Raw genomic sequence first — 27,627 nt, 5'->3', positions numbered from 1 at the left:
TAATTTTGTGAATTGGTAAGTGTAAATTACAGCGTTATGTTTACAGTAGCATCTACTTCATCAAAGGTTTCTTTTAACATCGTGTTTTTGCAGCTGTCAGGATTGTTTAGTTTCATTGTCTTCTGATATCAAAATATCAAGGAAAATTTGATTTCTCAATTCATAAACCCTTTAAAAACAATAAATTGCAATATCATAACAAGAAATGTATTTTTCAAAATTATTGTAATAAGTGATGCTAGCTTGAGGGTTTGAACATTTGAAAGTAAAGAATTTAAGACAAATATTTGAATTGAAACTTGTAGTGTTAGTTGGTTCTTGTAAAGAGTGAACCCAAATCTGAACTCTGTTAAAAGTAACTATTTTTTAGTAGTAGAGTCTTTGTGATTTAAACTGCGAAATGACATTTTATTTTATACGATGTCATGCTGCTGCTGAGACTTCCAAACAGAGAACAATCACAATATATGCCAGTATATATATATAATTTTAAAAACACTCAAAATAAAACGCTTTCTAAAAAAGATTTTATTTGTGACCATTAATCGACATCCGGGAACCATCAACATGCAAAAGTAATTTAGCTGACAAAAAGTTTGGGAACCCCTACTTTTAAGCGATCATACAATAAAACAGCACATAAAAATGGCCAACATTAAAGAAGCCATATCTAGTGTAAAGAACATCAGTGACCCCTTTGACTTAAGTAAACACCTAGCAACCACCCAGAGCTTTGTGGATGTGACACAAGAACCATTCCTATGAACCTTTTCTTTTGAAAATGTAAGGTCTTTACTTTTCCCTTTGTGTTTCTGTCATTACATGATGTTTGCAACAGTCATATTTCTTGTAATGAATCTTTTCATGTTGAATAATAACACGCAGTCATATTAATTCTTCATAAGGGCATTAAAAAGCACAATTAATGGGGAATTGTAAGTACTTTGTGATTAACTCCAAGAATTAATAAAGGCGCTATCAAATTAAAACTAGGCTGACCCCATTAGAATCTTCCTAAGAGAGGAGCATTAAGCCTGGGCCACAGTGAGCTATTGAGATAAATGAAGGGAGGGGAGAGGAGACGAGACGGCTGCTCTGTGTTCAGCTAAAATGATAAATGAATGTCACTTCATCTGTGCGTCAATGCATTTCTGCTGTTGCTGCTGATATGCAGAGCACTGTTATTCTACAGTTTTAGCTACTGTTTAATGCAAAAAAATAAAATAAAATAGATGCATTAGATAATTGAATTGGAAAATGTTTGAGATGTACATCCAGATCAACTGAATAAATTGAAATTATTAACTCTTGTAGATTACGTAAAGTCCATAAGACCACAAATATATGCTCAGGTTAGTAACAGACTAAAATTCAGTGGAGCACTGGGGCATGCCAACTAAAGTTTTAGAGATCAGACTAAAAAAATTGGCATTATTCATGTGTACTTAGACTGTAGAGGCTAATAATGGAATTTCTATTTAGAACAACAGAGTGTTGTAAGACCAGTCTACATAGAATGAACCTCAACCTTTGATTACTGTAATAATTTTCTTGCTAAGTGTACAAACCATGGCGTGATTATATAAAATTACCATCTGAGGAAGTTAAGTCGGTCAGCTTATTTCTATGGTAATGGTCATGACCTCTGGTTAGATATAGTCTTACTTTAATGAAGTGTGTAAAGATCTAAGGGACTAAATAGCATACCTTTAGAAATAAGCAAGCATGGTGGCATCTAAAGGTATTAGTCAATTGCCTCTATCTAATGACCAAGACTGAAGAGTTTGTGAAGTTTTATAGGAATCCGAATGAACAAGTGTAATTTGAATAAAAATTTAAATAGAATAATTAAATGTGTAGTTAAACTATTATACCAGTGGTCAATAATCAGTTGGCATTCTAACCTAAATTCAAGGTCATGATGAAATGGAGTCAGATAAAAGCAAATTGGAATAAAACTACTTTGCCATGCTGAAAAGAACGCTCATGTAATCTTGACCCGCTTTATTGGAAACCATCGTTGGGCCAATTGGGCGGGCCTTACAACGTGAAACAGAGCTCATTTCAGTATTTATGTGCTGTCTGAAAAAATCCAAGCCTGGATTTTTTCACCAGTCTCCCTTCATCCAGTGGCAATACTATTATCTTCACCATTGTGGACCATTTCTCCAAGGCAGTTCTCTTCATTTTCCTTCTCAAACTCCTTTCTGCTGAGGACAAAGCCCGAGTGGTCCTGGACCATCTCGTTTAGATTCAGTATCTTTCTGCTTTTGGGTCCTCAATATAGATCTATGACACTCACATGTTGTTTAGACCATGTAAATATCTACTTTCTATATCGTTATTATTATTCATGAAAGTTATTAAGCAACCAAATTGACCCATATATCCAAAAACCCAATTGAAATTATAATTAAATAAAAGGACATTATTTTCACACGGATAACACTACGTTTTGCTAAGCTTCAAATGGTTTTGGGAATTTCTTTTTTTTTATTTCTTTTTTTTATTTATTTATTTATTTTTATTTTTTTGCATTTATCATCAAACCATAGTGCCTTTTGCTTTTTCTGAATGAGTTTGATTTTTTTTTTTTTTTTGTATGCTGATGTAGCACCAGGTCACAGTTAATCATTCTTGTCCTTCCGATATGTTCTATTTCAGAGTGAAGGAGCACATTTTGCCCTTGGTCCTGATAGCACATTGGGTCAATAAAGCCATTGCTAAAGCACTCTCTTCAGCCATAGCTGACTAGAGTTAATGTTCTAACTAATGCTAGACTCAGCAATACACTGACTGGCAAGTCGTCATAATGAATGGAGTAAGCATAACTATTGGAAGGGTAATGTGGCCATTGTGGTAATCCATCTCCGGTATCCCACCTGCAATGTTCAGAATGAAACACTAGCATATTCTTACTGTTCGTACTATGCCTACAATTTGTAAAAATAAAACATAAATTTAATGAACAATGTAGTCGCACCACTCAAATTGTAAGCATGATGTCAGTGTGGATGGGGTGTTCAAGCTGTAAAAAGCCCACACTGATTTACACTCATCATTAGATTTCAGTTGATTTTTGTTATTTTGTATCAGTTTTAAGTAACTATAAATTCACTACAAAATTTTACTCTGGTAATCACAGATTCCACCAAATACCATACTACATTTCCGGTTTGTACAATGAAACTCTAAATTGTCACAGGGAACATTATCCACCATTGAACTTGGTATTTGGTACTGTCATCTGTTGTAACTGGAATATTGGTGGAAAGTATGGTTACCCTGGTACATTTGTAAACAGTAAACTACAAGTAAACAGACATTCTGGGAGTGGAAAACAACCACCCAATGTCCTTTCACTCATGTCTTAACAGAGAAACATTGTGGTTTGGTTTTTAACAGTACTGCTTTTAGCTGTCTTTCAGAAAGCCCACAGAGAACAGATGATGCTGAAGCGGAAATTCCCTGCTACCTACCAGTAAATCACTTCCTTATTTTGTATCTCAATCTGGTAACCCGTACAAAGACATAAAATCACCCTTTCAAATAATAAATCACACAATAGTGCTAGATATTTGGCTAAATTAATTATTTCCATTATATTGTTATTAGTTTGTAAAGATCATACAGCTTGGACATGGGAGTGTTTATTTTTGTGACACACTAAGCAAACTTCCTGCTCTGTGATGTCTTGCATGTCAGTGAAGGGGTTTAAATTTGAACTTCCCCTCCAGTGGATAACATTACGCTACCACACTGCGTTTAGACTGTACACGTTATATCACGACAAGAGGATTAGAACTACAACTATTAATCAGTTGAATTCAGATTTTAAAGGGTCATGGAAGGAAGTTCACAGTCTTCACTGTCAGAAGAGGACACTTCAAGCAAAGAACGCACTTTACCTGAGGAGGAGAATGATCTTCAGTCTGAGTGGGTATTATTTTTACTGTCTTTCAGCATCTAAACTTGCAGCTCAAATGGACTTCATCAGGAGTGTTGTAAGGTGTGTGTATACAGGCCTCTGAAATCAGACAGTTTGCCAAGAAAACTGTGAACAGGAAGTTGCCAATACACTCTTTTAAAAAAGGATTCTTTATTTGCATTGATGGTCCGGTGATTATTAAATGTTCTTCACAGTAAGATTTTTTTTTTTTTTTTTCAATAACTGTTCTTTTGGTAGGTAAAAATGGTTCTATGGTACTGCTGTGAAAATTCGCTTTTGGAACCTTTAATTTTAAGAGTATAAGATGGGCTATTTTGTACGATAGTATGGCATGTGATCCTTAGAATGTTATAACAGTGACATGTTTGGCAATTAGGTTAGATATACAATGGTACTGAATAATTACCATATTCATGGTATTTATATGACACTCAAAACTACTTTTTTTGTTAGTGTACATAACCTCCTGCGATTTTGCATTCTCTCAGAAGACACCATTCTCTGCACTGTAATCACACATATATGATGTCTTAGTGACAGATTCACCAAGTGAGTTAATACAGCATCACACTAGTGGACATGTTGGCTTAGTATTTGCGTAACTGTTAAGTTTAAGGTCACACTTTAGTTTAAGGTCCAATTCTCACTATTAAAGGGTTAGTTCACCCAAAAATGAAAATTCTGTCATTTATTACTCACCCTCATGTCGTTCCACACCCATGAGACCTTTATTTATCTTCGGAACACAAATTAAGATATTTTTGATAAAATCCAATGGCTCAGTGAGGCCTCTATTGCCAACAAGATTTCAGTGCCCAGAAAGGTACTAAAAACTTATTTAAAACATTTCATGTGAGTACAGTGGTTGAACCTTAATATTATAAAGTGACGAGAATACTTTTTGTGCAAAAAAAAAAAAAAAAAAATATATATATATATATATATATATATGCGCGATTTCAAAACACTGTTTCATGAAGCTTCAAAGCTTTACGAATCTTTTGTTTCAAATCAGTGGTTCGAGTTCGGTTTTGAAATCGCCCATCACTAGATTGTTGAATAAAGTCGTTATTTATTTATTTATTTTTTATTTCTTGGAGCACAAAAAATATTCTTGTCGCTTTATAACATTAAGGTTGAACCGCTGTACTCACATTAACTGTTTTAAATAAGTTTTTAGTACCTTTCTGGGCAAAAGGAAATGATCCTGCTGGCAATGGAGGCCTCACTGAGCCATCAGATTTTATCAAAAATATCTTAATTTGTGTTCTGAAGATGAACGAAGGTCTTACGGGTGTGGAACGACATGAGGGTGAGTAATTAATGACTGAATTTTCATTTTTGGGTGAACTAACCCTTTAACTAACTATGAACTAAGACTTTTGCCTCAATAAACTCCTAATTACTGCTTGCTTATTAATAGTTAGTAAGGTCGTTGTTAAGTCTAGGTAGAAAAAAAAAAAAAAAAAAAACAGTCACACAAAGGGAGAATAGAAACAGAAACCTATCCCAGCTCAAATTTCCCAGAGCTTTAATATAGTCATTTTCTTTTCATGGTGATGTGTTTGTGTAACTTTTATTAGTTCATACTATGTCACAGTTTAGCATGAGTCATTCATCATGAGACTGTAATGAATAATAGCACAGTGTTGAACCCTATGGCTGGAGAAAATAAACAAACAAAGTATGTGTGTGTTTGCATGTGTTGTAGGCAGGTGGAGGATGCGGCACAGGAGGAGTCCCTTCTCTCTGGGGAGGAGCAGTTAACCCTCATCACAGAAAGCATGTCAATCACCTCCTCTGATGAAGAGAAGCTTCAGCTCCTCAACAAAAACACTGAACTGCGTAGACTCAACAAAGAGGTAGAATAAAACACCAGTACTCAATCAACTAGTACTAGTATTTTTTTTTTTTTTTTTTTTTTTTTTTTTTTTTTTTTTTTTTTTACAATTACAACAGCTCAGATCATGGATTTTTTTAACTTTTTTTTTTTTTTTTTTTTTTTTTTTCAAGTAAGTGTCCCATATATAGTATTCCTAAAATATTCATTACAGTCTGTAACCAATTTTTATGTCAATATGTAAGGTGTCTTTCATTTTTGGCGACCCAATGTGGTCCTACTTTATATTAGATGTCTTTAATTAGGTACATGCATCAAACATATATGAAGCTCGTTTCTGCCACTGAATAAAAAATAAAACACAATTTCTCACAATTTCATAAGTTATAAAATCAGAATTGCGTGATATAAACTCACAATTGCAATTCGGTCCTAGTAAACCCTAAGTTATGAGGACAAAATGTCCCCACAAGGATGGCAATACCAGAATACAAGAACCGCTTATACATAATTTTAAGTTTTTTTTTTTTTTCAATGTAAAAATGCAGAAAGTTTTGTGTTTGATGATTAAGTTTATTGGGTAGGATATAGAGTTTGTACAGTATAAAAATCATTATGTTTATGGAAAGTCCCCATAAAACGTGTGTCTGTGTGTGTGTGTGTGTGTGTGTGTGTGTCAGCTGATGAAACTAAACGAGGAGTGGGATCACATCTACCACAGCACAAGTGTGGGCCTCCAGCAGCGTGTGGCAGCTCTCGAGGAGGAAAGCACGTCCCTCAAACAACTCAACAGCAGACTGCTGCTCAAAGTAGAACATGAACAAGTACGTGGGCAGACACACACTCTCACAAACTTTTGAGGCAGATGTGCATTGAAGGCTAAGTGTGTAATTTTATCATCACTATTGTCACTAAACAGAACAGCAAATATTGTTATAGTTCACATTTTTGGACATCTACTATGGTAATACTAAGTTTGAAATAATGAAATTACAATTAAATATTGAGCTGCAACATTGACTCACAGACTGATTGTCACTTAGCACATGCATCAGCTTTAGTACAATTCCTAGTGACCACTTTCACATGCGAGATTAAAAAAAAATAAAATGAAGCTGCTAACACATTTTGTGTGTCTGTCTCAAAAAACACACTGTAATTGTAAAATGGAATAAGAGGAACCAATAAGTGCGTGACATATTCTAAACTGGATCAAACCGAATCATTAAAGAGAAACAGAAATAGCAAAATAACAAATAAAGAAGGAACTATGGGAAACTCAATATTACTTTTTTGCCACGTGTTCTTGGATCAGCATCCTTGTTGGTCCCTGAACAACATTTCTATTAGCCAATCAGATTTCACAGTTAGGGTTTAGAACTGATGTTGAGTTTGGAACACACCTTCTGTGCAAGTCCATGACCTGCTGTAAGGTGCACAAACCCTGCTTTTTTGAGTGATGGGAAAAGCAATATGTGTGATGAGTCATTTCTCACCTGATTTATTACATCTGGACTGCTTTATATTTGAAGAAAGCCAAAGGAAGGCTTCAGGTCATAATATGCTGTTTGGAGTAATTAGTTCAGATGATCGCTCTGCATGGTTGGGAGCCAGGAATATGAGGCTCTTGCAGGCTCACTCTGATCCCTTTTGAAGCTCCCCTACTCCAGCGCACTAATGCCCTATAACACACTGCTAAAGACATTCAAGTGTAGATTTATGAACAGCAGGAAGAAGCCAAGCCAACCCGTGGTCTACCAGTGAACAGATGTAATCTGAAGAGGGTTGTTTGGTTATACTAGTAGTTGTTGATAATAATTGCGAAGACTTTGTCAGTTACAAGTAAATGCTAAAGGTTTTGGCTGACTGCAGGGTGGTTACATATCACACAATCCATCAATGAATCAATGGATTTTTGCAGCTCCTCTTCTTATCAGGGACCATATTTGGATGTAAAGGGTTCATGTATTATCTAATGTGCAGGCTATTTTGGCGATTTTAAAAAGCATCTAATGTCACATTATTCACGTTATACAGTAAGATATTCAGAAAGGCAGCTATGGCAAGCCGTTTTAACTTTTATTCATTCTCAGGATATGAATTTTTGATATCACCAATTCAATTCTTGATATCAGGAATTACATTTCCACTAGTAACAATGTTAATTCTTGATATACACAATTCAATTTTCACTAGTTAAAATGCTAATTTTTGATATTAAGAATTACATTTCCACTAGTAAAAACTACAATTCCTGATATCTGTAATTGTATTTTCACTAGTGAAATGTCACAATAGGCTGCCATTCAAATTCAATTGATGATATCAAGAATTGATTTCTTACTAGTTGAAATTCCAATTTCACATATCAGAAATACAATTCTCACTAGTAAAAATAATCATTTTTGATATCATTAATTACTTTGGGTAACACTTTAGTATAGGGAACATGTATTCACTATTAACTATGACTTTTCCCTCAATAAACTCCTAATTTACTGCTCATTAGTAGTTAGTAAGTTAGTTGTTAAGTTTAGGTATTGGGTAGGATTAAGAATGTAGAATATGGTCATGCAGAATAAGGCATTAATATGTGCTTAATAAGTACTAATAAACAGCCTAATAAGCAACTAGTTAAAAGACCTTAAAATAAAGTGTTACCGAAATCAATTTTTGATATCAACAATTGAATTTGAATGGCAGCCTATGGTGACATTTCACTAGTGAAAATACAATTACAGATATCAGGAATTCTACTTTTTGCTACTGGAAATGTAATTCTTGATATCAAAACTGAGCATTTTAACTAGTAAAAATTGAATTGTTGATCTCAAGAATTAACATTGTTACTAGTGGAAATGTAATTCCTGATATCAAAAATTGCCATTGTTACTATTGGAAATGTAATTCCTGATATCAAGAATTGAATTGTTGATATCAAGAATTCATATCCTGAGAATGAATAAAAGTCAAAATGGCTTGCCATAGGCAAATACCATATTTTCTTAGCGATAGATGCTATTTACACTAAGTGCAAATAGCTGTAGATGCTATTTACACTAAGTGAAATGGATGCTGCTTTATTGGAAGAATAAAAACCCTCCCTACACCTTCCCCTAACCCTACCCAATAAACACTTTTAATATTATTACACTCGTTTGCAGTTTATTTCCACTTTTAGAACATTATTTTCATTTTTATTGAAAATGCAACCTCAGCAAAAGGTTGATTCGAACATGATTCGATCACGTTAAAAGCCAGGTCTGTGAGCCTTGATCGCTACTGCTGCGCCAATGAAGATGTTGTATTCTGCACGTCTTTTTTAAAACTTCAGTGGCCCAACCAGACTTTAGTGGGTAGAGCTAGTGTAAATAGCGTTTGCCAACAAGGGATGCTATTTGCACTTAGTGTAAATAGACACTCCGATTCAGAAATTCTTCATCAAAGATTCCGTTTCCAATTCTGGTTTCATTAAAATTATTAAACAACTAATAAAACAAAAAAAGTGGTAGGGAATAAGGGTTGGGTATCATTTGAATTTTAACGATTCCGATTCTGCTTATCGATACCGATTCTTAGCATTATTAAAGACAAGTAAACATTCAGTAATTGAAAAAGAACAACTAAAAAATTAGCAATCACCACAAATAGGTACAACTGAACAAATATACGATTAAACAATGTTTTAAGATTTTCATTAAACTAATCATATGTAAAATAACACTGCACTTTATACAATTTACATTACAAATATAGTTACAAAAGTTATTCAGTGAAGAACTAGTGAATTTTCTCTGTCTTTTGTTGTTTGATTAGTGTTATTATAGAGACTGCAGCAGAAATGTTAGGCTGCTGTCACTTTAAGAGCTGCACAGATCCATTCAAGCATGAGACGACTTTCCATGCTGCATGCACATCCAAAGTGCGCTAACAGAAAAAGTGATTTTAAACCATTCAAGCACGTGACGGGTGCTGTTTTCTGTGCTGCACACACATCCAAAGTGCACTCACATAAAAAGTGATTTTAAACCATTTAAGTGAAAATCACTTTTTCTGTGAGTGTGCTTTGAATGCATGTGCAGCACGGAAAAAAGTGTGTGAGTCTTTTGCGCTTGTATGGTTTAAATCACATTAAAATGACCACACAGGAACCGTTAAGCGGAATCGAAATTCGCGTTTCTTATCGGATCATGGTCTGTATTTGAGCTGGACTTTGAGTTGGTTTTTTGCAGTGTTTCCTGTTCTGTTTCTTTTGTTTGCATTTGTTTCCTTGGTTACTCATTGTTTGATTGTGATTTGCACCTGTTTCTCGTTTCCTTTCATTGATTATCCTTTGTATTTATATCATTCAGTTTGTAACCCTGGTTTATTTCTTTCTTTTTTTTTTTCATTTATTTATTTATTTATTTATTGCACATTTTCATGAAATGCTATGGTGTGACTGATGTGTTTAAGTAATTCAGAAGTAGATACATGAGCAGACACTGACACTTTTGTCTGTTTACAATATGTGTCTGTAGAATAAACGGGAATATTACGAGCAAACACTGATGCAGGAACTGAAGAAAAATCAACATCTCCAGGAGTATATCAGACTGCTGGAGAGCCGACTGCATCAAACAGATCTTCATCAGTGGACTATAGGGAAACAGGTCAGCTTACAAAATCAGTCAGACCAGCGATTTACAGTAGGCTAAGTGTTTATCTTTTAACATTTTTATTTACTTTTTCTCCGTTGGAAGACTCCAGATATCAGTGGCACATCGGACTCTCATCTACTTCAGCGGCCCTCTAAACCATCCCTGGAAGTACGGTCTACTGTGCCACCAGGCACAAAGTCAAGCCTCAGACTGGCTGCTATGGGATTAGAGATCCAGTCTGACCCGATGAGAGAGGTTCAGGATCTTAAAGAACAGCTGGAGGCGCTGCGATGTCAGGTGAGTCCTACTTTAACCCTGTGTATGTGTGCGCGCGTGTGTGTGTGTGTGTTTGTGTGTGTATATATATATATATATATATATATATAAGTATATATGACTTATATATAGTATGATATTGGAGAATATGGAATGTTGGAGTTTTTTTTTATTATAAAAACATTCAGATGCATTTTGGTGCAACAATTTCTTGCAATTGCTGATATTTAAATGGTCAAAAAGAAAAATGAAATTCTGATCTTCATAAGAGTATAGCAGACTACTTACATAAAATACATATAAATGTTTTAACTCTATTTCCCAATAATGTCACAAGTTTTTATTTTGGGGTTTAAAACATATAATGCAGTGCAATATAATGATGATTGAGAGATGCACAAATAGACTATATTCAAAAACCTGATGGATCATATAATTATCTTTAGTTTATTTTTGTATTATTTATTTATTTGCATTACAGCAAAGCAAACAATGAAAATAATAATAATAAAGAAACGTCTAATGGTCCTAAAATGAAAAATATAATTTACTTTTTTTTTCTTCTGAATTTGGGGTTAAATATTACATGGACAGTTAAAATTGTTTACCGTTATATATATAAATGTCTCTTTCATAGATGTTTTTACAAAAATATAGTTTACATTTTAAACAAAAAAGGTGGAGATTAAAGTGTTACAGATTGCATACAGCACAGTAAAATTTGACTAAGCACATTCAATAATAGACTTTGTATTCATCCACAGACTAAAATCTATGAGGCTGATTATAAAACAGAACAGAAGGACCACGAGCGCATGCTGCAGGAGAATAAGAGGCTGCGGCGCAGAGAGGGAGAGATGCGTCAGCAGATGGCGCTACTGCAGGAGCAGGTGAGCACAATACTGCACTGTACACCAACCACTCCAGATCAACCATTTGTTACCGAGTTCCACCACTGGGTGGCAGATGTTAGCCACTAATCACTATTTCCTATGGATGACTTAAAGGTGATCTTCCTCTGTTTGTAGGCCGATTCCTCCAAACAGTGTAAACACAGATGTTTGTTTTTGCAGTCTGACATGTCAACTGCTGAATCAAACTACGGTAACACTTTACAACAAGGTTTCATTTCTTAATTAGTTAACATTAACTAACAATGAAAAATACCTCTAAAGCATTTATTAATCTTAGTTCACGTTAATTTCAACATTTACTAATACATTATTAAAATCAAAAGTTGTATCTATTATTTATCTATACATTATTTCATGATCCTGAGCTAAAGTGAACTAACAATGAGCAGTTGTATTTAACAATGATTAATAAATACTGCAACAAATGATTTGCGCTTTGTTAATGTATTAACCAACATTAACTAATGGGACCTTATTGTAAAGTGTTACCACAACTACTGACTGAGAGCTTGATTACCAACGGCAGATGGCAGTTTGCTTGTGTTACTTGTGTCTGTTGCCTTATGCAATAGATTATGGAACACAGTCGCAGTGATTTTGCCAAGTAAGACATCTTCTGTTGATCCTGGAACATTCCAAGCTCTATCCTTGGCCTCTACCCATAACGTATCCCTAAAATCAGAGGGAAATGATAGGTGAAAAACAATGATTTAGAAGCACCTAACCCCGGTTGTAAGCCTAACTTGACATTAACTGTAAACCTATTTTGATCCAGGAACATGTTCTACTTGGTGAAATCACATTTACCTTTTGAACACATAAGCAGAATTTTAGACACTCAATTCACTCAGTTGATGAAAAAATATAAATTAATATGTAAGCCGTTTTTGTTACAGTAAGAACAGATTGAATCTGAGTGTTTCTATGAGAAAATGAATACATTTCATCATGCTACTTGTTGTCATCTGTAGATCACATTCATCATATTTCCGTCAGATTTCTATCGTGACTAAGCAGTATACTGTTACATAAACAAAGAATCTTATGCAAAAGGAAATGAGGTTTGCTAATTTCCATTGAAACTAATTGTGATGTCATTGTGTTGTGATGTTGAATATCTAATAATAGATGATGCATCTTACACACTAACTACTTTACAGGAATGCTGATAATTATCTTGTCAGGTTTTTAAGGATTTATGTGAACATTAATATTAGTTGAATCATTTATTTAACAATATTTACTTTAATACTGTGTGATTTAATGCAACTGCACATTTACAGTGTATGAAAGGTATAATCAAACAGATATCTAATGTTTTTTAAATCATATCTCGTTTGCTTTCTAGCTAAAGGTGTATGAGGATGATTTTCACAAGGAACGCTCAGACAAACAGATTCTCCAGAGACTGCTGATGAAAAAATCTCCAGTTGAGAAAGATCCGGTTCTGGTGCATCGCTGCAACAACGAGCAGGACCGGCCCAGAACAGACAGGAGGAAGCACCGAGAAGAGCAGCGGGGTGGATACGTTTGTCCCAAACACTGCGAACATCATGGCCAGCTGGAATTCCCCTGAACGCTGACACGCATTTATTCATCACATTAAAGAAAAGGAAACAAGCTTTTTTATATCTTTTTAATGGCTATATTTATTTGAAGTTTTTATTGTATTCTTTTATATTCTTGAAAGGGTTGTGTTTGTGCAATGGCTGTATGGAAACTGCACCTTTTTTCAGTCTCAATATGAAACAATCTGAACAAATACAATGACTGAAAACATGAAGCTCAAACAATCCATGTCAGACAGTAAACATTGTAATCTTTATGAGCCTATCTGTTTTGTTAATATGTTAATATGTCAGCCAATAAACCATTTCCTAATACATTACTGACAGGAAGAAAAAAAAAAAAAAACACTTTTTTATGTTCGTGCACTTTTGCTATAAGGAAACCAGAGGCCATTGGAATTTTCCAGGATATTGGCTCAGTTGTATCAAACAACTCTATTTTGATGGCACTTTTCCAAACAAATGCAGTTCAATGTGTTTTTCAGGCAAGAATGAGCAAGTGACACTAGGATTAAAAATAACAAATAAAATCCAAAAATGTATTATAACAATATCATTTAAAAGTTAAAAGTATATAAGCGAAAAAACAGGATATGAATGATTAATTTAAATTAAAAGTAATGTCGATCTCTGCACTTGCACCTGTTATATAGGTCAGACATTGTTTTTGTTTGATTTGTTTTTTTAGATTATAACATTAGAATTGTCCCTCATAATTACTTTGAAATGTTCAACTATATTGTTTCAATAAAATATACATCAACAATTTAGAAGTTTGTACCACCCAAATTCTTAACCTCTATATCAATGCCAATTTTACTCTTAAGTTCTACAACACACACACACACACTTGTTTATATTACTTTGTGGGGTCCAAATGACCCCATTAAGATAGTAAGATGAGGAATTTCCAACATTGTGGGGTTCCCACAAAGACAACATCTTAAAAATCATATATAAGAATGTTTGACAAAATCTTAAAAGTCACTATAGTATGGCCCTTCCCTACACTATACCTAAATCTACCTGTCACAGGAACCTAACCCTAAACTTACCTGTCACAAGAATCTGACCCCGTCACAGATGGTAAATTGAGTCAACATTTAGTCTCATATAAAAGATTTTGTCCTTGTGGGGTATATATACTGTATATATTTTATTTGTACATAATTTTAATAATTTTAAGAGGAAAAAAAAATAATGCTATAAATGTCAACACGTAAAGAAGAACAAATTTTTTAATAGAAATATTTAGATGTAGAAATAATGGTCACACTTTAGTTTAGGGTCCAATTCTCACTATTAAATAATTATTAACTACGACTGTTGTCTCAACAAACCCCTAATTACTGCTTAGTTAGTAAAGTCGTTGTTAAGTTTAGATATTGGGTAGGATTAAGGAATGTAGAATAAGGACATTCTGAATAAGGCATTAATATGTGCTTTATAAGTACTAATAAACAGTTAATATCCTAGGAATATGCATGCTAATAAGGAAGTTAATAGTGAGAATTGGACCCTAAACTAAAGTGTTACCTAAATATATATATTTTTTTAATATTTTAAGTCATTATTTTGTTCACTTTTAGGCAAAGTCAGAGGGTGTAGGGATGATTTAAATAGATTTTAAAAAAAAAAACTATATAAATAGTATCATATATAGTACAATATAAAGTAAATAACTATGGGTATAGGATGAATAGTCTCTCAATTGATCATATTTGAATGACTTCACTTTACAGAAATGTGGTCACCAATAGGTGACAATATAGGTCACATTCAGCACGTTCTGAGGATGACAGGTTTCTATTGTGTTTTCATGAGTAATAACTCAAGTTACACACAAAGAATTATTTTACTCACAAAAGGAAATGCTCTTGTATGACTTCCTTAAAATTTTCAGCATCATTAATTGAGAATATTGCGACATATTTTGGCATCCAATGTTTACACACCCTAGCATATTTATAAAGGTGGTTAAAAATATAATCTCTTTTTCCTGGAATCTAAAATAGGTATGTATGCCATGATGTTGTACTGGAGGAGGAGCCTAATTCTCAGATGAATATAAAGATACACAGTTTAATGAGTTTGAAAGAGCATTACACCTCAGGAAGCAACAGCCTGAACAGAAGGAGGAGGTATTGCTGATCTTTATTTCATGCATGGTGGTTAAATTAAATTTGAAGTTTCTACTTTTTTTCAAATGTTTTATATGTTTGTGTGTTTTATTCTTCTTTTTTTTTCATCTTTGTCTGCAGTTTGGACTAAGACCAAGCAAAAAGAAACTAACAGCTTTCAGACTCAGGTGCGTGTTTCTTGTTGGCGCCACACTCAGTGAACTTTAGTACTGAAAATGAGTGTACTAAACGGATGGCTAAATAGATGCCAGCATTTAACTGAAACTTATAACTGAGGTTCACCTCCACCCTTATGTGCTTAAGAGTAATATGGTCTTCCCATTTAATTGCTCATGGACCATTGCTTCCAGGCATGATAGGACTCTCTGTTTCTGCATAAACAACCCAGAATAAATTTGCCATTAATGAGTGGGAAGGTGTAGGTTTAAGACAAGGAGGTTTTCAGAGGTTCAAAAATGAAATGCCTGAGTCAGACTGAGCATGAACCCAAAGTTTAATTCCCATCTTTCTCTCTGCCAACACACCACTCTGTACCACAGGTTATAAAAACAGGTTCTCTTTCCCTGTGGAGTTTGCACAGCTGAGATTAAACCGAGCCTTTGAGAAAGCTAGAGAGGAAGCAGACAAGTGGAAGTTTCACTGCCTTTTCAGACATGAACAGAGACGCGGTTGAGATTCAGGCCCAGTACGAGCAGCAGGGGTATCTGTCGGCTCTTCCTATCCTGAGTCCAGAAGAGCTGCAGCAGGCCCGGGATGCCTTCGCTGAGCTGGAGAGAAAACATGGTGAGGTTCAGTGGAACTGCTGCATTCCTGTTGTTGACTTATGTGGAAGCCTTGGACTTGAGGTTTGGAATTGAAATAACCCCAGTATTCTTTTACAGGTGTAGATTACACCGCCTATAGCCTTCATAATATCCACCAGGAGTACGACTGGGTGATGGCCCTCGCCAAGCACCCTAGGCTTCTTGCGGTGGTCACTGCAGTTCTAGGGCCCGACGTCATCCTGCTTGACTCCAGATTCATTTGTAAATATCCAGTGAAAAAGCCAGAAAGCAATGGTGTCATCCAATCGAGCAACGAGAATAAGGATGGAATGCCATTTGTAGCCTGGCACCAGGACATGAAGTAGGCACCATTTTACATAATGAAATTAAATATGGTGTTTTCTGTTTTCTATTGGCTCAGGTATCATCATGTGTTGGTTTTTAGGTACTGGGGTTTTGATGGAGGTCCGGTTCTATCTGTCTGGCTTGCCCTTGATGACTCACTTGAGGACAATGGAGCACTGCAGGTTATTCCAGGTACAAACACTGTTCTATGTGCCACTATGTCTGGTTTGTAATGTGAAGTGTCTAAATTGTCCTTATTTATCCAACAGGAAGTCACCACTCTGGTCTTCTGCCCCATCACCAATCAAAACGAGCTGGCAACATGCTAAGTGTCAATCAAGAGATCCCAGATGAGCTGGTGCAGGCAGAGAATGCCATCTTATGCCCCCTTAAAGCTGGTCAGATGTCTGTGAGTATATATTTATATGTTTCCCTGACATTTCTTTAGTGTATGAAAAAAAAACAATAAGCAGTGACAGATTGCAGATAAACTATACCTGTCAAGGTTACACTTTATTTCAATGGTCCGCTTTAGACACTTTACTAAAACTTTGCAACTACATGTTAACTACCAGTCATTTGAGGCTGTAGAAGACTGTTAGACTGTTTAGGTTAGTAGAATAAGTAGACATGTACTTGCACAGTTACTTATAGTCAGTAGAATGTCTGTTGGGGAGCATCAAAATAAAGTGTTAGCAGATATTAAGCAGACATTCTACTAATACTCTAATGACTGCTAGTTGACATGTAGTTGCAAAGTTACTTATAGTTAGTAGAATGTCTAAAGTGGACTATTGAAATAAAGTGTTACCCCAGTCAAAACTTTGGACATTACATATTGGTTAAAAAAATCAAAACAATCATATCCACCTTATTTTTCAACGTGCAAGTCAGCTATTTTCTGTGAATATGCAAGTCTTCTGATTCATTAGTCACTCTAGGTAAATAACTAGAAGAATAACAAAGTGCAGTAAATGGAAAAAACATTTGTGCTACAAACCAGTGTGTTTATAATTACAACACTTTAAAACAATACGGTAAGAAATATCAGTTTGCAATCAAGCAGCATAACAAGCTGTTTTGTACAGCTAAAAATAACTGGAAGCAGTTGAGACAGGAAGCCAGACGCATTTAATTTACAAATAGCCGCTATTATGTTAAAAATAAGGTGGATGTCTGACTTTAAGTTGAGTTTAAGCATTTTCCAAGCATTCATTGTCTGAATTCTGTTCCCACATAGATCCATGATGGACTTCTGGTTCATGCCAGTGATCCTAACACTTCTGATAGGAGGCGCTGTGGCTACGTCATCCGATATGTCCCTACATGTGCTTATCCAATCCAGGTAAAAATCTCTCTCAGTTTACAAAATGATGACATTCTACATGCATGTAATCATAGACATTTTGCAGTAAAGAGCATAAATATGTGTGCTTTCCTTACAGGACCCTGAGAGGCCCAGGAGTTTTCCTGACACAGTGCTGGTCAGCGGTTTTGACAAATACAACCATTTCTCCAGGAAAGCCTCCAAACTGTGACCGGCTTATACAAAACACTTTATTTAAGACATAGGCGCTTTGGGACTAATTCAGTGTGTTTTCCCTCAAATGGAACATAGTATTTTTTAGCTTGTATTTATTATTACTTTTATTATTAACAATAGTTAATATTACTCCTGACAATCAAAGTATAATTCAAAAGATTTTTCATGCAATATTTACATAGTTATTCAAACTTTTTTTTATGTATCTTTCAGGCTTTTCAGGAAATCATGTGTCATTAAACTATGATCTAAGGTGTCTTTTATCTGAATTGTTACATTCTGAAAAATGGAACTGATCTGAAATACTCAATAAATTGTTTAATATTACCTCTGGATGTTTATGTCAATGTGCAACTTATTTAACATACCTAGGTCAAAAATCACAACACAAAACTGAAGGCCAACAGATGCCTCGCTCAGTAAAATATGATTTGTGATTTAAATCATACAGTGTAATGTCTAAGGTTTTACCAAAACTAACCACATAGAAAGAGGAAGCTGGCATGCTAAGATTGGTTCAGGCTGTATATACAAATGATCTGTGTCCAGTGAAAGTATTGATGTACAGTGAGGCTGCTGGTGCAATAAGTCATTTGAACCTTGAACTGGGTTTAGTAATACTGATATAAAATAAAGACTAGAGAATATATGAAATAAAGAAGAGAAAGGAAAGAGCAGCAACAATACCACACATATGCAGTCATGATCTTGTTAGTCTTCGTCTTGAAACCTATCTCTACCTTATTCCTGATGAGCCTACTGCGTTTTGAATTATGGGTGGCACTTCCGGTTTGGGGAACTTATATTCAAAAAAACTAAAACTAATAATTTCAAAACATAAGATTGCCCTACAAATAAATCTGTCAGTTTGACTGAATAAGCTGTCAATTTTCCTTCATGTTTTATTTTCAGACATCATGAGAATAACGTAACTCTTGGTATTTAAACGTGACATGTTATAACAGGGATATCTATGGCAAGAGCTGCAGTCAAAATTCTGTCAGGACCACTATCTATAATGCATAGAGTTTATATTGGCGGTATGGTTCTGTTCTGGACAAGAACTCCCTGCGCATCCATGCAGCCTAGCATGGATAAGAGCAGGGAGAGCAGCAATAACCCCCCTAGGGTAAACAGAACCAACATATGCATATATAATTGATGTCAATAATTTAACGTACCCATATTTCAAGAATTAGTCTGACTCTGGGGAATCATAAGGCCAATCCTGACTGAAGAGAGGAGGAGCTGGGGATGGAGGAGGGTAATTAGCTCCTGAGAAATGCGATAGCTACTGATAATACTGAGGAGCTTATATATGGATGCTGTGATAGGCGTCGTATTCCTAGGTTGACGCGAATCACCTGGAAGTCAGCTGATGCATGTTGCTGACGTGACCTGTCAGAACTGACGCTAACACTGGATTTATTTTGTTTTTCCCTTTGCATTTCGCTGTAACAGTATGAAAAAGGACTGCACATTTGTGGTCTGTTCTCCCAATTTAATTTACGATATATTACATTAATAATTCACTGGAATGCACGAAGAATCTCGTTTTTCTCCTCAAATCCTGGTCTCATTGTTAATACGTAACTTTCAAAGACACAAAACGTACATTTTTGTACGTTTGGAAAGGTGCTAAAACGTACAATATTGACGTAATTATGGCACTAAAACATAAAAATACTTACGTTTTTACAGCGAAAAAACTTAAAATATTTACGAATCTTTCATGTCATAAAGATATATGTATAATTTCCATTTTATCGTTTTGTAGATAAATGTAAGATCCCTAATCCCCATCCCGAACCTAAACCTATTTTATACAGAATGTTAGAAGAATAAAACAAAGAACAGAAATGTGTAGGAAAATGACAATTTTAGTAAAAATATAACATAAAAACGATATTTTGAGACACTAATCCTACATCTACCCCTAAACCTACCCATAACCATTCCTTTAAAATACATACTGTTATAAATAAAAGAATGACAGACAAACAAGCGTAATCACAATAATTTACTTTTTGCGAAAATGTCAAAAGTAGTACCAAAAGTAGTTCAAATGTTGATGAGTTCCAGTCACAGTCCTCTCTGGCGGTAATAGTTTTTTATAGGGTACAGAGCAGAATTTATTAATCCGTGAAATTATGAATCCGGCTTCTTTCCGTGAAGGCGCAATACTCATTTCAAATGTCAATCCACTGAAACACGGCATGTCGCAATCTTTGACGAAGCAGGTGAGAACCAATGAGCGTTCGATATCAGTGCCGTAAACCATGTCGTAACACTTCTCGAGGGTGGCGCTACTTTCGAATTTGAATCATAACGAGCGTGGACTTTGACCGTGACGGTCGCTGTTGCTGAGAATCAAGATGAAGATCGATGGATAAAGGGCTGAATTTGGATCAGTTCGTTACAAACATATGGATTCTAAAGATATGGAGTACAGCGAACAAATAAAATGGATGTGATTTGTGAATTTATGTTGTGCTTTGGTGTATCTTATGGTTGTATTGTCAGTCGCTCCATAGGAGAAAATCGCACAACAAACAAACTAAATATTACAAAATGGTTAAACAATTACAGAAATTTTATTCATTTTAAGGTTTCAAATTGTAGTCTTGTTTAACATTACGTAATCCTCCGAAACTAGTTTGCAGCACAAGTCACGAACAGAAATGTTATTTCATATTAAGTAGATGAGTAAACTGCTTTCAATAAATTAGACTAAAAACATGTATTGATATGACAATTGAATACAACAGATTTAAATCATTAAAGCCACGATTTTAATGGGAATTATTGGGAATACGTGGGAATTACAGTTTTTTACAATCGCTAGGACACATTTCTCAATACTTAGGTCACTTTTTCAAAACTCTTCACACAGTTCTCCTAACCAACTTTCATCTTGGCACAGAGGTTAACTTCACATTCAAAATGCACCAAATCTACCAAAACACTTCATGCATGTCTCAAATCAACTCATTCTTCCAGAACACTAGCAAAGGTTTTCACTGAGCAAACACACTTTGTCACTCATAAAACATCGACCTAAAAACACTAACATCAGTTAGCATTATACAATGTTTTCTTTTTTTAAATTTCTTTACAAAACAAGAATGACACTCTCTACTGCTTATAATTCACTGCAGTTTATGTTACATGGTTCATGTTTACATTACAGAACAAAATTATTCCTAAGTTTCCCCTTTTGAATTGATGGTAATGAAATTGACTAATTGACTAAAAAGACTAATGCTTGTGTAGGTATTCAGTTTCATCTAATTGTTTTGATAGTATTTGATTTTTTAGATTCAGAATATATTTCATAACTATATTACTGTAGAAATGTAGCAAATTTCTGTCTTATTCAGTGTTGTATTATGTTATTGTTTTGAACTTAAGTTTAATAGTTTTGAAAACAGTATGTAAGCATGTGCAAACTGGCCTGTACGTACAAAGAGTTTTGGCAGTTGTTGTGTCTGAGTGAGAAAAGAATTCATGAAATTTGAGAGATGTAGTCATTGAATGCATTTTGTGCCAAAGCAATGATAATTGATCCTCAGTTTAGCCCACATAGACTTCTGTTGTGCTCACTGTGTGAAGAGTTTTGCAAAAGTGACCTAAGTATTGAGAAATGTGTCCTAGCGTCTGTAAAAAACTGTAATATACATTCACACTTTACGTTACATGATTTACGTTTTTTTTTGCTGTCAATACGTAAGTATTTTTAGGTTTTAGTGCTATAAATATGTCAATGTTGTACGTTTTTGTGTGTATGAAAACGTAAGTAAATGTACGTGTGGTAGAACCACAATTTACGTAAAAATATACAAGTATTCTCATGAGATCACGTTGCTTATACACAAAATCAGGTAATTGTGAACTATGGGGACATGAGCAGAAATTTTGATTTTGCACTTCTACATTGTCTGAATTATGAGGACACCAGCCCTTTCTTCATAATACAAAATGTCCCTCTAGTGTGGTGTGTATTCATATGAAATGTCCTCATAAATCACAAAAACCAACACACAATGTTACTCTAAAAAAGTAAAGTTACTCTAAAGAATAATGAATTAATAGAATTTAAAAAAAAAAAAAAAAAAAAAAAAAAAAAAACATTTCACAGGACAAAGTAGAATTCCATTAAATAAATTCACAATGTCCAAGAAGATAAGATCCTACTGGACAAAGAGAAATTCTATTAAAATAAATCTGAATGTTCAATAGGATTCTGAGAATCCAATAAGATCCTACAGGACAAAGTGAGATTCCATTAAAATATATCAGAATGTCCAATAGGACTCCAAGAATCCAATAAGATCCTACAAGACAAAGTGAAATTCCATTAAAATATATCAGAATGTCCAATAGGATTCCAAGAATCCAACAAGATCCTAAAGGATAAAATGAATTTCCAATAGGATTTCTTGACAAGGGTTTGATGGTTGAAGGCTGAATAGAATAATGTCATCTCATTGTACCCAGTTTTGTTTTTTTTTTGTTTTTTTTTTTATTGCATTCATAGAGCAAGCCTAGGAATAAGGTGGATAGACACATAGCGACATGGTCTTGGTCTGGGTTTAGAGCTCATGACTTTGTGTCATGCTCTGGATTTAGATTTACGATCTCAGGTTGTATTTTAAAGTTGATAAAAACCTCAATCACTAGTTGACTCCATCAGTTTTCCCGCAGTCGCTAAATATTTGTGACATGGAGCCCTTGGTGCTGATGTATGGAGAAACTGTAGACACTGAAAATAAGGTCAAAACTACATGGCAAGAAACGTTGGACACCAGCAGCAGTTTGTTTTCTATTGCTTCATGATCACTTGAAGCAGCCAATATTTCCTGTTTACGTAATTCATCTAGTAGATACCAGGGACTGTTGTAACACGGTGTCAGATTTAACACTGTCAGTTTAACAGTCAGAAAAGAACTGTGGTAATGTCATCAACATCATACACTCCCATCACCTTTCTGAGTTTACAGGAGAAGTGGCATGTGACTCTGAGCAACACTGTAGATTGTATGACCAAAAAAAAAAAAGATTTTTCTTTTTGCCTAGAAATTGTTACAAACCTCCCCATTTGTCTAGGGGTAGGAGGATGTAACAATTATTGTAAATTTAAAAAAAAATAATAAGCCTAAATAAAACAAAAATGACTGGCGGTCACTTCAGATGAGTGTTCGCATGCTCTCTAACATCTAGCGGTTATGCAGCTCATTCACAAAGTTGAGAAGGAAAAACAAGACCGCTTTCGGTTGTACACAAGATTCACTAGTGTAACAATTCTAGATCAGGAAAAAGAGTGAAGCGCGTTCTGTCAGCACTCCAGCATTGTTTCTCCACTGTTGTAGTACTTGGGATCTCTGCAACATTCACTCAGCTGATGAGCATCAGCTGGAACCCAATTAGCAGCCTGCACAAGGGAGAGAGAAGAGTGCAAGTACACAACACATGACATGCTCAACAAGTATCACTCTCCCCAGATCACACATATAACAAACACATCCACAAGATGTAACACAATCATTGTATTGATACATTTAACTTGCATATCTTAAAGTAACCATTTCTCTAATTTAATGCTTAGCATTCATGCTAAACACACATGCTATAATAATTGGAAAGTTTTGACACTGTCATAGTGGAAAATTAACTTTGTGATAATGTAATTGTGCACAATGTTTTTTTAATATACTGGAACCAAAACCAGACATGTGGGAGACAGGTTGTGTTTTTAGCGGCTCAACCACATGCAACCTACTTACAGCTTTTTTGTTTTTTCCTGTGTAAGCAACACCTGCAGTTTAGATAAATACCATAAGGAGTTGTTTTGTTTGATTAACAAGAAGCCCCCACCCATCCACTGTGGAGGACTGGGTGGCCTATAAATGTGACCCTGGGCCACAAAACCAGTCATAAGGGTGCTTTTTTTTTTTTTTTTTTTTTTTTTTTTTTAAATTAGTTGAGATTATACATTAAATATCATCCAAAAGCTGAATAAGCTTTCCATTGATGTATGGTTTGTTAGGATAGGACATATTACATCCTGTCTAAGGGTTGTTTTGCTAGAATGTAACAATTTAGTGGGAAGTCTAACTTGGAAATTAAATACTTGCCAAGTCTCTCAAAGAAAAGAAGATCAACAACAGAATATACACTCACTCCCTATCTAGCCAAAAACCAGGCAAAAACAGGAGATTAGAAAATAAAATGTCACCCACCTCCCTACAGTTCCAAACTATTGATGAAACAAAACAGACAATCAGGTGAATAACAGCTTAAGGTAAAACAAAGAAATAAGGTACTTCATCCCAGCAAAACAACAGAACTCTTAGCTTAGAAATTTAGTAGGACTAAAGCATTCAGTAGAAAGCAAGCAGCTAATGCAACAGCATTTTAGACCAAAGGGGAAAAATTCAAACAACCATACAGTTCCACAAAGGATGCACCACAGCTTCTTCAACTGGACTGGACTGGACTGGACTGGACTGGACTGGACTGGACTGGACTGGACTGGACTGGACTGGACTGGACTGGACTGGACTGGACTGGACTGGACTGGACTGGACTGGACAGAACCACAGATCATGCTCTGGCAAAAGATTCTCATCAGTTGAGAGTTGTGCTCTGCTTTTATGCTGCTTCTCTCCTGGATGGTAAGCAGGTGCAGCTGGGGGCGCAATCAGCTACCTGCCAGACTGAAAGAGTGGGAGGAGCCAGAGAGAGCAGGAGACACAGAGGAAAACAAAAAGCAACCACCACAGTGCACCATGCAATTGTCACAAAAATCAATACGTCTTTGGATGTAACAGACAATATTTGGCTGAGATACAACTATTTGAAAATCTGGAATCTGAGGGTGCAAAAACATCTAAATATTGAGAAAATAAAAAAAGTGGGCTGGTCCCCACAACATAGGTGATTTCAGGTTGTACTTCAGGTTTTAAAATATGTTATTGTAATGAAGTTCTTGTTTAGGGAAGGAAGAGGACAGGGTCAGCTTGACTGCTGACAGTGGTTTTATTGAAAAATTCACTCTAAAAACAAAAGGCTGTGCCAACAGCACAACAGCAACAACACAGTCACAAAGTAACTTCCACTTCAGTAGCAACTTCCTTGGCACGTCGTAGTCCACCCGTCAGCAGTCCTTCTCTCTCTCCCACACTCCTGTTTCTCCTGGCATTTTATACTCTCTCCACGCCAATTACTGAAACAAGAGACAGGTGTTCGTTATTTGCGTTTAACCCACTCACTCACCGTGCATCTCCCGACTCTCTCTCCCGATGCAGACCTCGCTGAACCATGCCCCCCTCGCCACAGTTATATAAACTTGTACACACACACAGCAATTGGTTTTGTGCTAAATAATTTTAAAGTCCTGAAAGAAATACAATATGTTTTTGTCACTTTACATAGTTCCCTTTATTCAAAAGATAATTTCTTGCATAAACTAGATTGTGTGGATCTTATTTCAGCAAGTTAGCTCTCACTGTTACATCTATCCACAGCCTGTGTTACAACTCACCCCAGTAGTGGGGTTGGTTGTAACAACGAAACTCTTTGCATTTGACATTAACTCACATAATCTGTAATTGTGAAGTACAAGTCCAAGTGAGTTTATTTGTAGTAGACAAATGTGTGTGCCATGTACCAAGTACCTAGTACCTAGTTCCTTAGTTTGGCACAGTTCAGAATGTGTCTGATTAACTATCAGGTCAATCAAATTTAAAACATATTATATTCACTTATTTCCCCTGTATTATGTTTTTCATGTCAGTATCTCATATGTGTGAGGATTTGAAGAATGGACCCTTTCCACATTCCAGGATTTGGCCATGGAAGTAAATTCATCAGCACTTTTTTTTTAAACATGCGGAAATGTATAAGATATGAGTATGATGAGATTTGTTGTCACAACTAGCAACATTGGAAATTACAAGGAAATCCTAAATTATTCTGAGAATATCTATATACTGTAGGTCTAAATGTAAGCTTCAGTAAAGTGTACAGAGAAACCTGACAACGATTTTTTATTGTAATGAGATCTTAAAAAGCATCATTGCAGTACACACTGAACAGCAGCACGCGGAAAATAAATAGAACAATATCCTACTGTTGTAACGTTTCTTCTGTTTTGGTTTCGTTTTCACTGTGTTCCTGAGCTCGTTTTTGCCAGTCATTGTTATTTTCCGTTACTAGGATATTGGCTGTTTAGTAGTACTTAATACCTTATTCCGCATGACCATATTCTACATCCTTTAATCCTACACAAACTTAACAACTACCTTACTAACTATAAATAAGCAGTAATTAGGAGTTTTTTTTTTTTTTTTTTTTTTTTTTTTGAGGCAAAAGTCATAGTTAATCATAGTATTGAAACCTAAAGTCATAGTGAGTATTGGACCCTAATCTGAACATGTTAACATTGAAGAAAAAAACTAGGAACATGTTGACATTTTTTTAATGAATGGAAATTATTTACAGTTTTTTACGATTGCTTAAGCACAATTTTAAAAACGAGGCTCATTTTGTCAAAACACTACACACAATTCACAGATCCACACCTCAGATCTTTTGCAAAATGAAACACTTCATTCAAAACTTAATTTACATTAATTTAACAAAACCCACTTTGACACCTTATGGAACACACATGGTTCATATATTCTGATTCTGTTTGATTCATTTACACACTGCTGTGCTCAATCTTAAACACTTGTAACTTTTATACTTTTCCAATGATATAGTCTAGGTATTAGAGATATTGTTAGAGTAAAGTACACGAAATATATATAATAATAATAATAATAATAATAATAAAAACTTCCTCAGTGGGTTTAAGGAAGGGACAGCATGGTGGGAGGCATTGGAGTGAAAATTGTGGACACTTCTGAAACCAGTTTTGGACCAAAGCAGATACGTGGAAATATGCATTGTCCCATATGACAATGTATCCATTTGTTCTTCTGCTGTGACGATTTTGTGTAGTCTGTCTAAAAATGTGAATATGTGGGCCGTGTTGTAAAGGCCTAAGTTGGCATGATGGTGGAGGACCTCATTCTGCGTGATTACAACATACATTGTGATGTTACCACCACGTTGGCCCGGGACATTCAAAATAGCTCTGTGGCCAATGATGTTTTTCCCTCTCCCTCATACTGCAACATTGCCTTCCATTTTGTTGAAGACACATAAACTCACCTTTTGCCTTTTTATAGTACTTGCACCTGATTGTTGAGTTTACAGTTAAGCACCTAAGTGTCTGCACACCTGACAGCCATGTTTGATCAATTGGTTTTAGGTGTGGTATTTTGGAAAGCAGTGTCTTGAAATGGCAAAGAAGTGACATTATGTTAGATTTCTGTATCTAATGTAGAGAAGTGTGTTTAGTGTTGTGCAAAACAATGTGTGTAGTGTTTTGCAAAAAGTGTGAGGCTGAGAATGTGCTCATAGTTGTGCAGATCTGGGCTAAGGTTTCAGTAACTGTGTGTTATTTTTAATTTTAGTGTGAAAGCAATCGTAAAAAACTGTAATGACCATTACTGATGCATACTGTATTGTGAAGTAGCCTATGTGTTACGTCCTTGTGTTGTGTGCGTATGCTTTCTGTCTTCCTGCTTTTCTCGTTT

The 27,627-nt window shown here is 35.2% G+C and overlaps 1 protein-coding gene and 1 long non-coding RNA gene across 3 annotated transcripts in view; both read left to right on the top strand.

The window, feature by feature from the left end:
* Positions 1–27,627, top strand: part of LOC127494726 (uncharacterized) — a 578,474-nt gene that overhangs the window by 206,133 nt on the left and 344,714 nt on the right. The window lies entirely within an intron of this gene.
* zgc:174917 (uncharacterized protein LOC565650 homolog) lies at positions 1,349–18,307 on the top strand. Of its 2 annotated transcripts, XM_051860842.1 has the most exons (14): positions 1,349–3,936; positions 5,661–5,811; positions 6,470–6,613; positions 10,310–10,441; positions 10,532–10,726; positions 11,470–11,595; positions 12,968–15,328; positions 15,449–15,495; positions 15,868–16,111; positions 16,210–16,453; positions 16,538–16,629; positions 16,707–16,846; positions 17,678–17,782; positions 17,883–18,307. In XM_051860842.1, the coding sequence occupies exons 9-14, from the start codon at positions 15,982–15,984 to the stop codon at positions 17,973–17,975; spliced, it is 804 nt and encodes a 267-aa protein (XP_051716802.1). In that variant the 5' UTR covers positions 1,349–3,936; positions 5,661–5,811; positions 6,470–6,613; positions 10,310–10,441; positions 10,532–10,726; positions 11,470–11,595; positions 12,968–15,328; positions 15,449–15,495; positions 15,868–15,981; the 3' UTR covers positions 17,976–18,307. The 2 variants fall into 2 exon arrangements, with proteins under 2 accessions (XP_051716802.1, XP_051716801.1); XM_051860841.1 differs by lacking the exons at positions 15,449–15,495; positions 15,868–16,111; positions 16,210–16,453; ... (2 more) ...; positions 17,678–17,782; positions 17,883–18,307 and having other exon boundaries at positions 3,309–3,936; positions 12,968–13,960.

The sequence above is a fragment of the Ctenopharyngodon idella genome, chromosome 14 (genome assembly GCF_019924925.1).
Source record: "Ctenopharyngodon idella isolate HZGC_01 chromosome 14, HZGC01, whole genome shotgun sequence".
Lineage (NCBI taxonomy): Eukaryota > Metazoa > Chordata > Actinopteri > Cypriniformes > Xenocyprididae > Ctenopharyngodon > Ctenopharyngodon idella.
The sequence above is the reverse complement of the archived record's forward strand: the minus strand, read 5'-3'. Positions and strand labels throughout refer to the sequence as shown.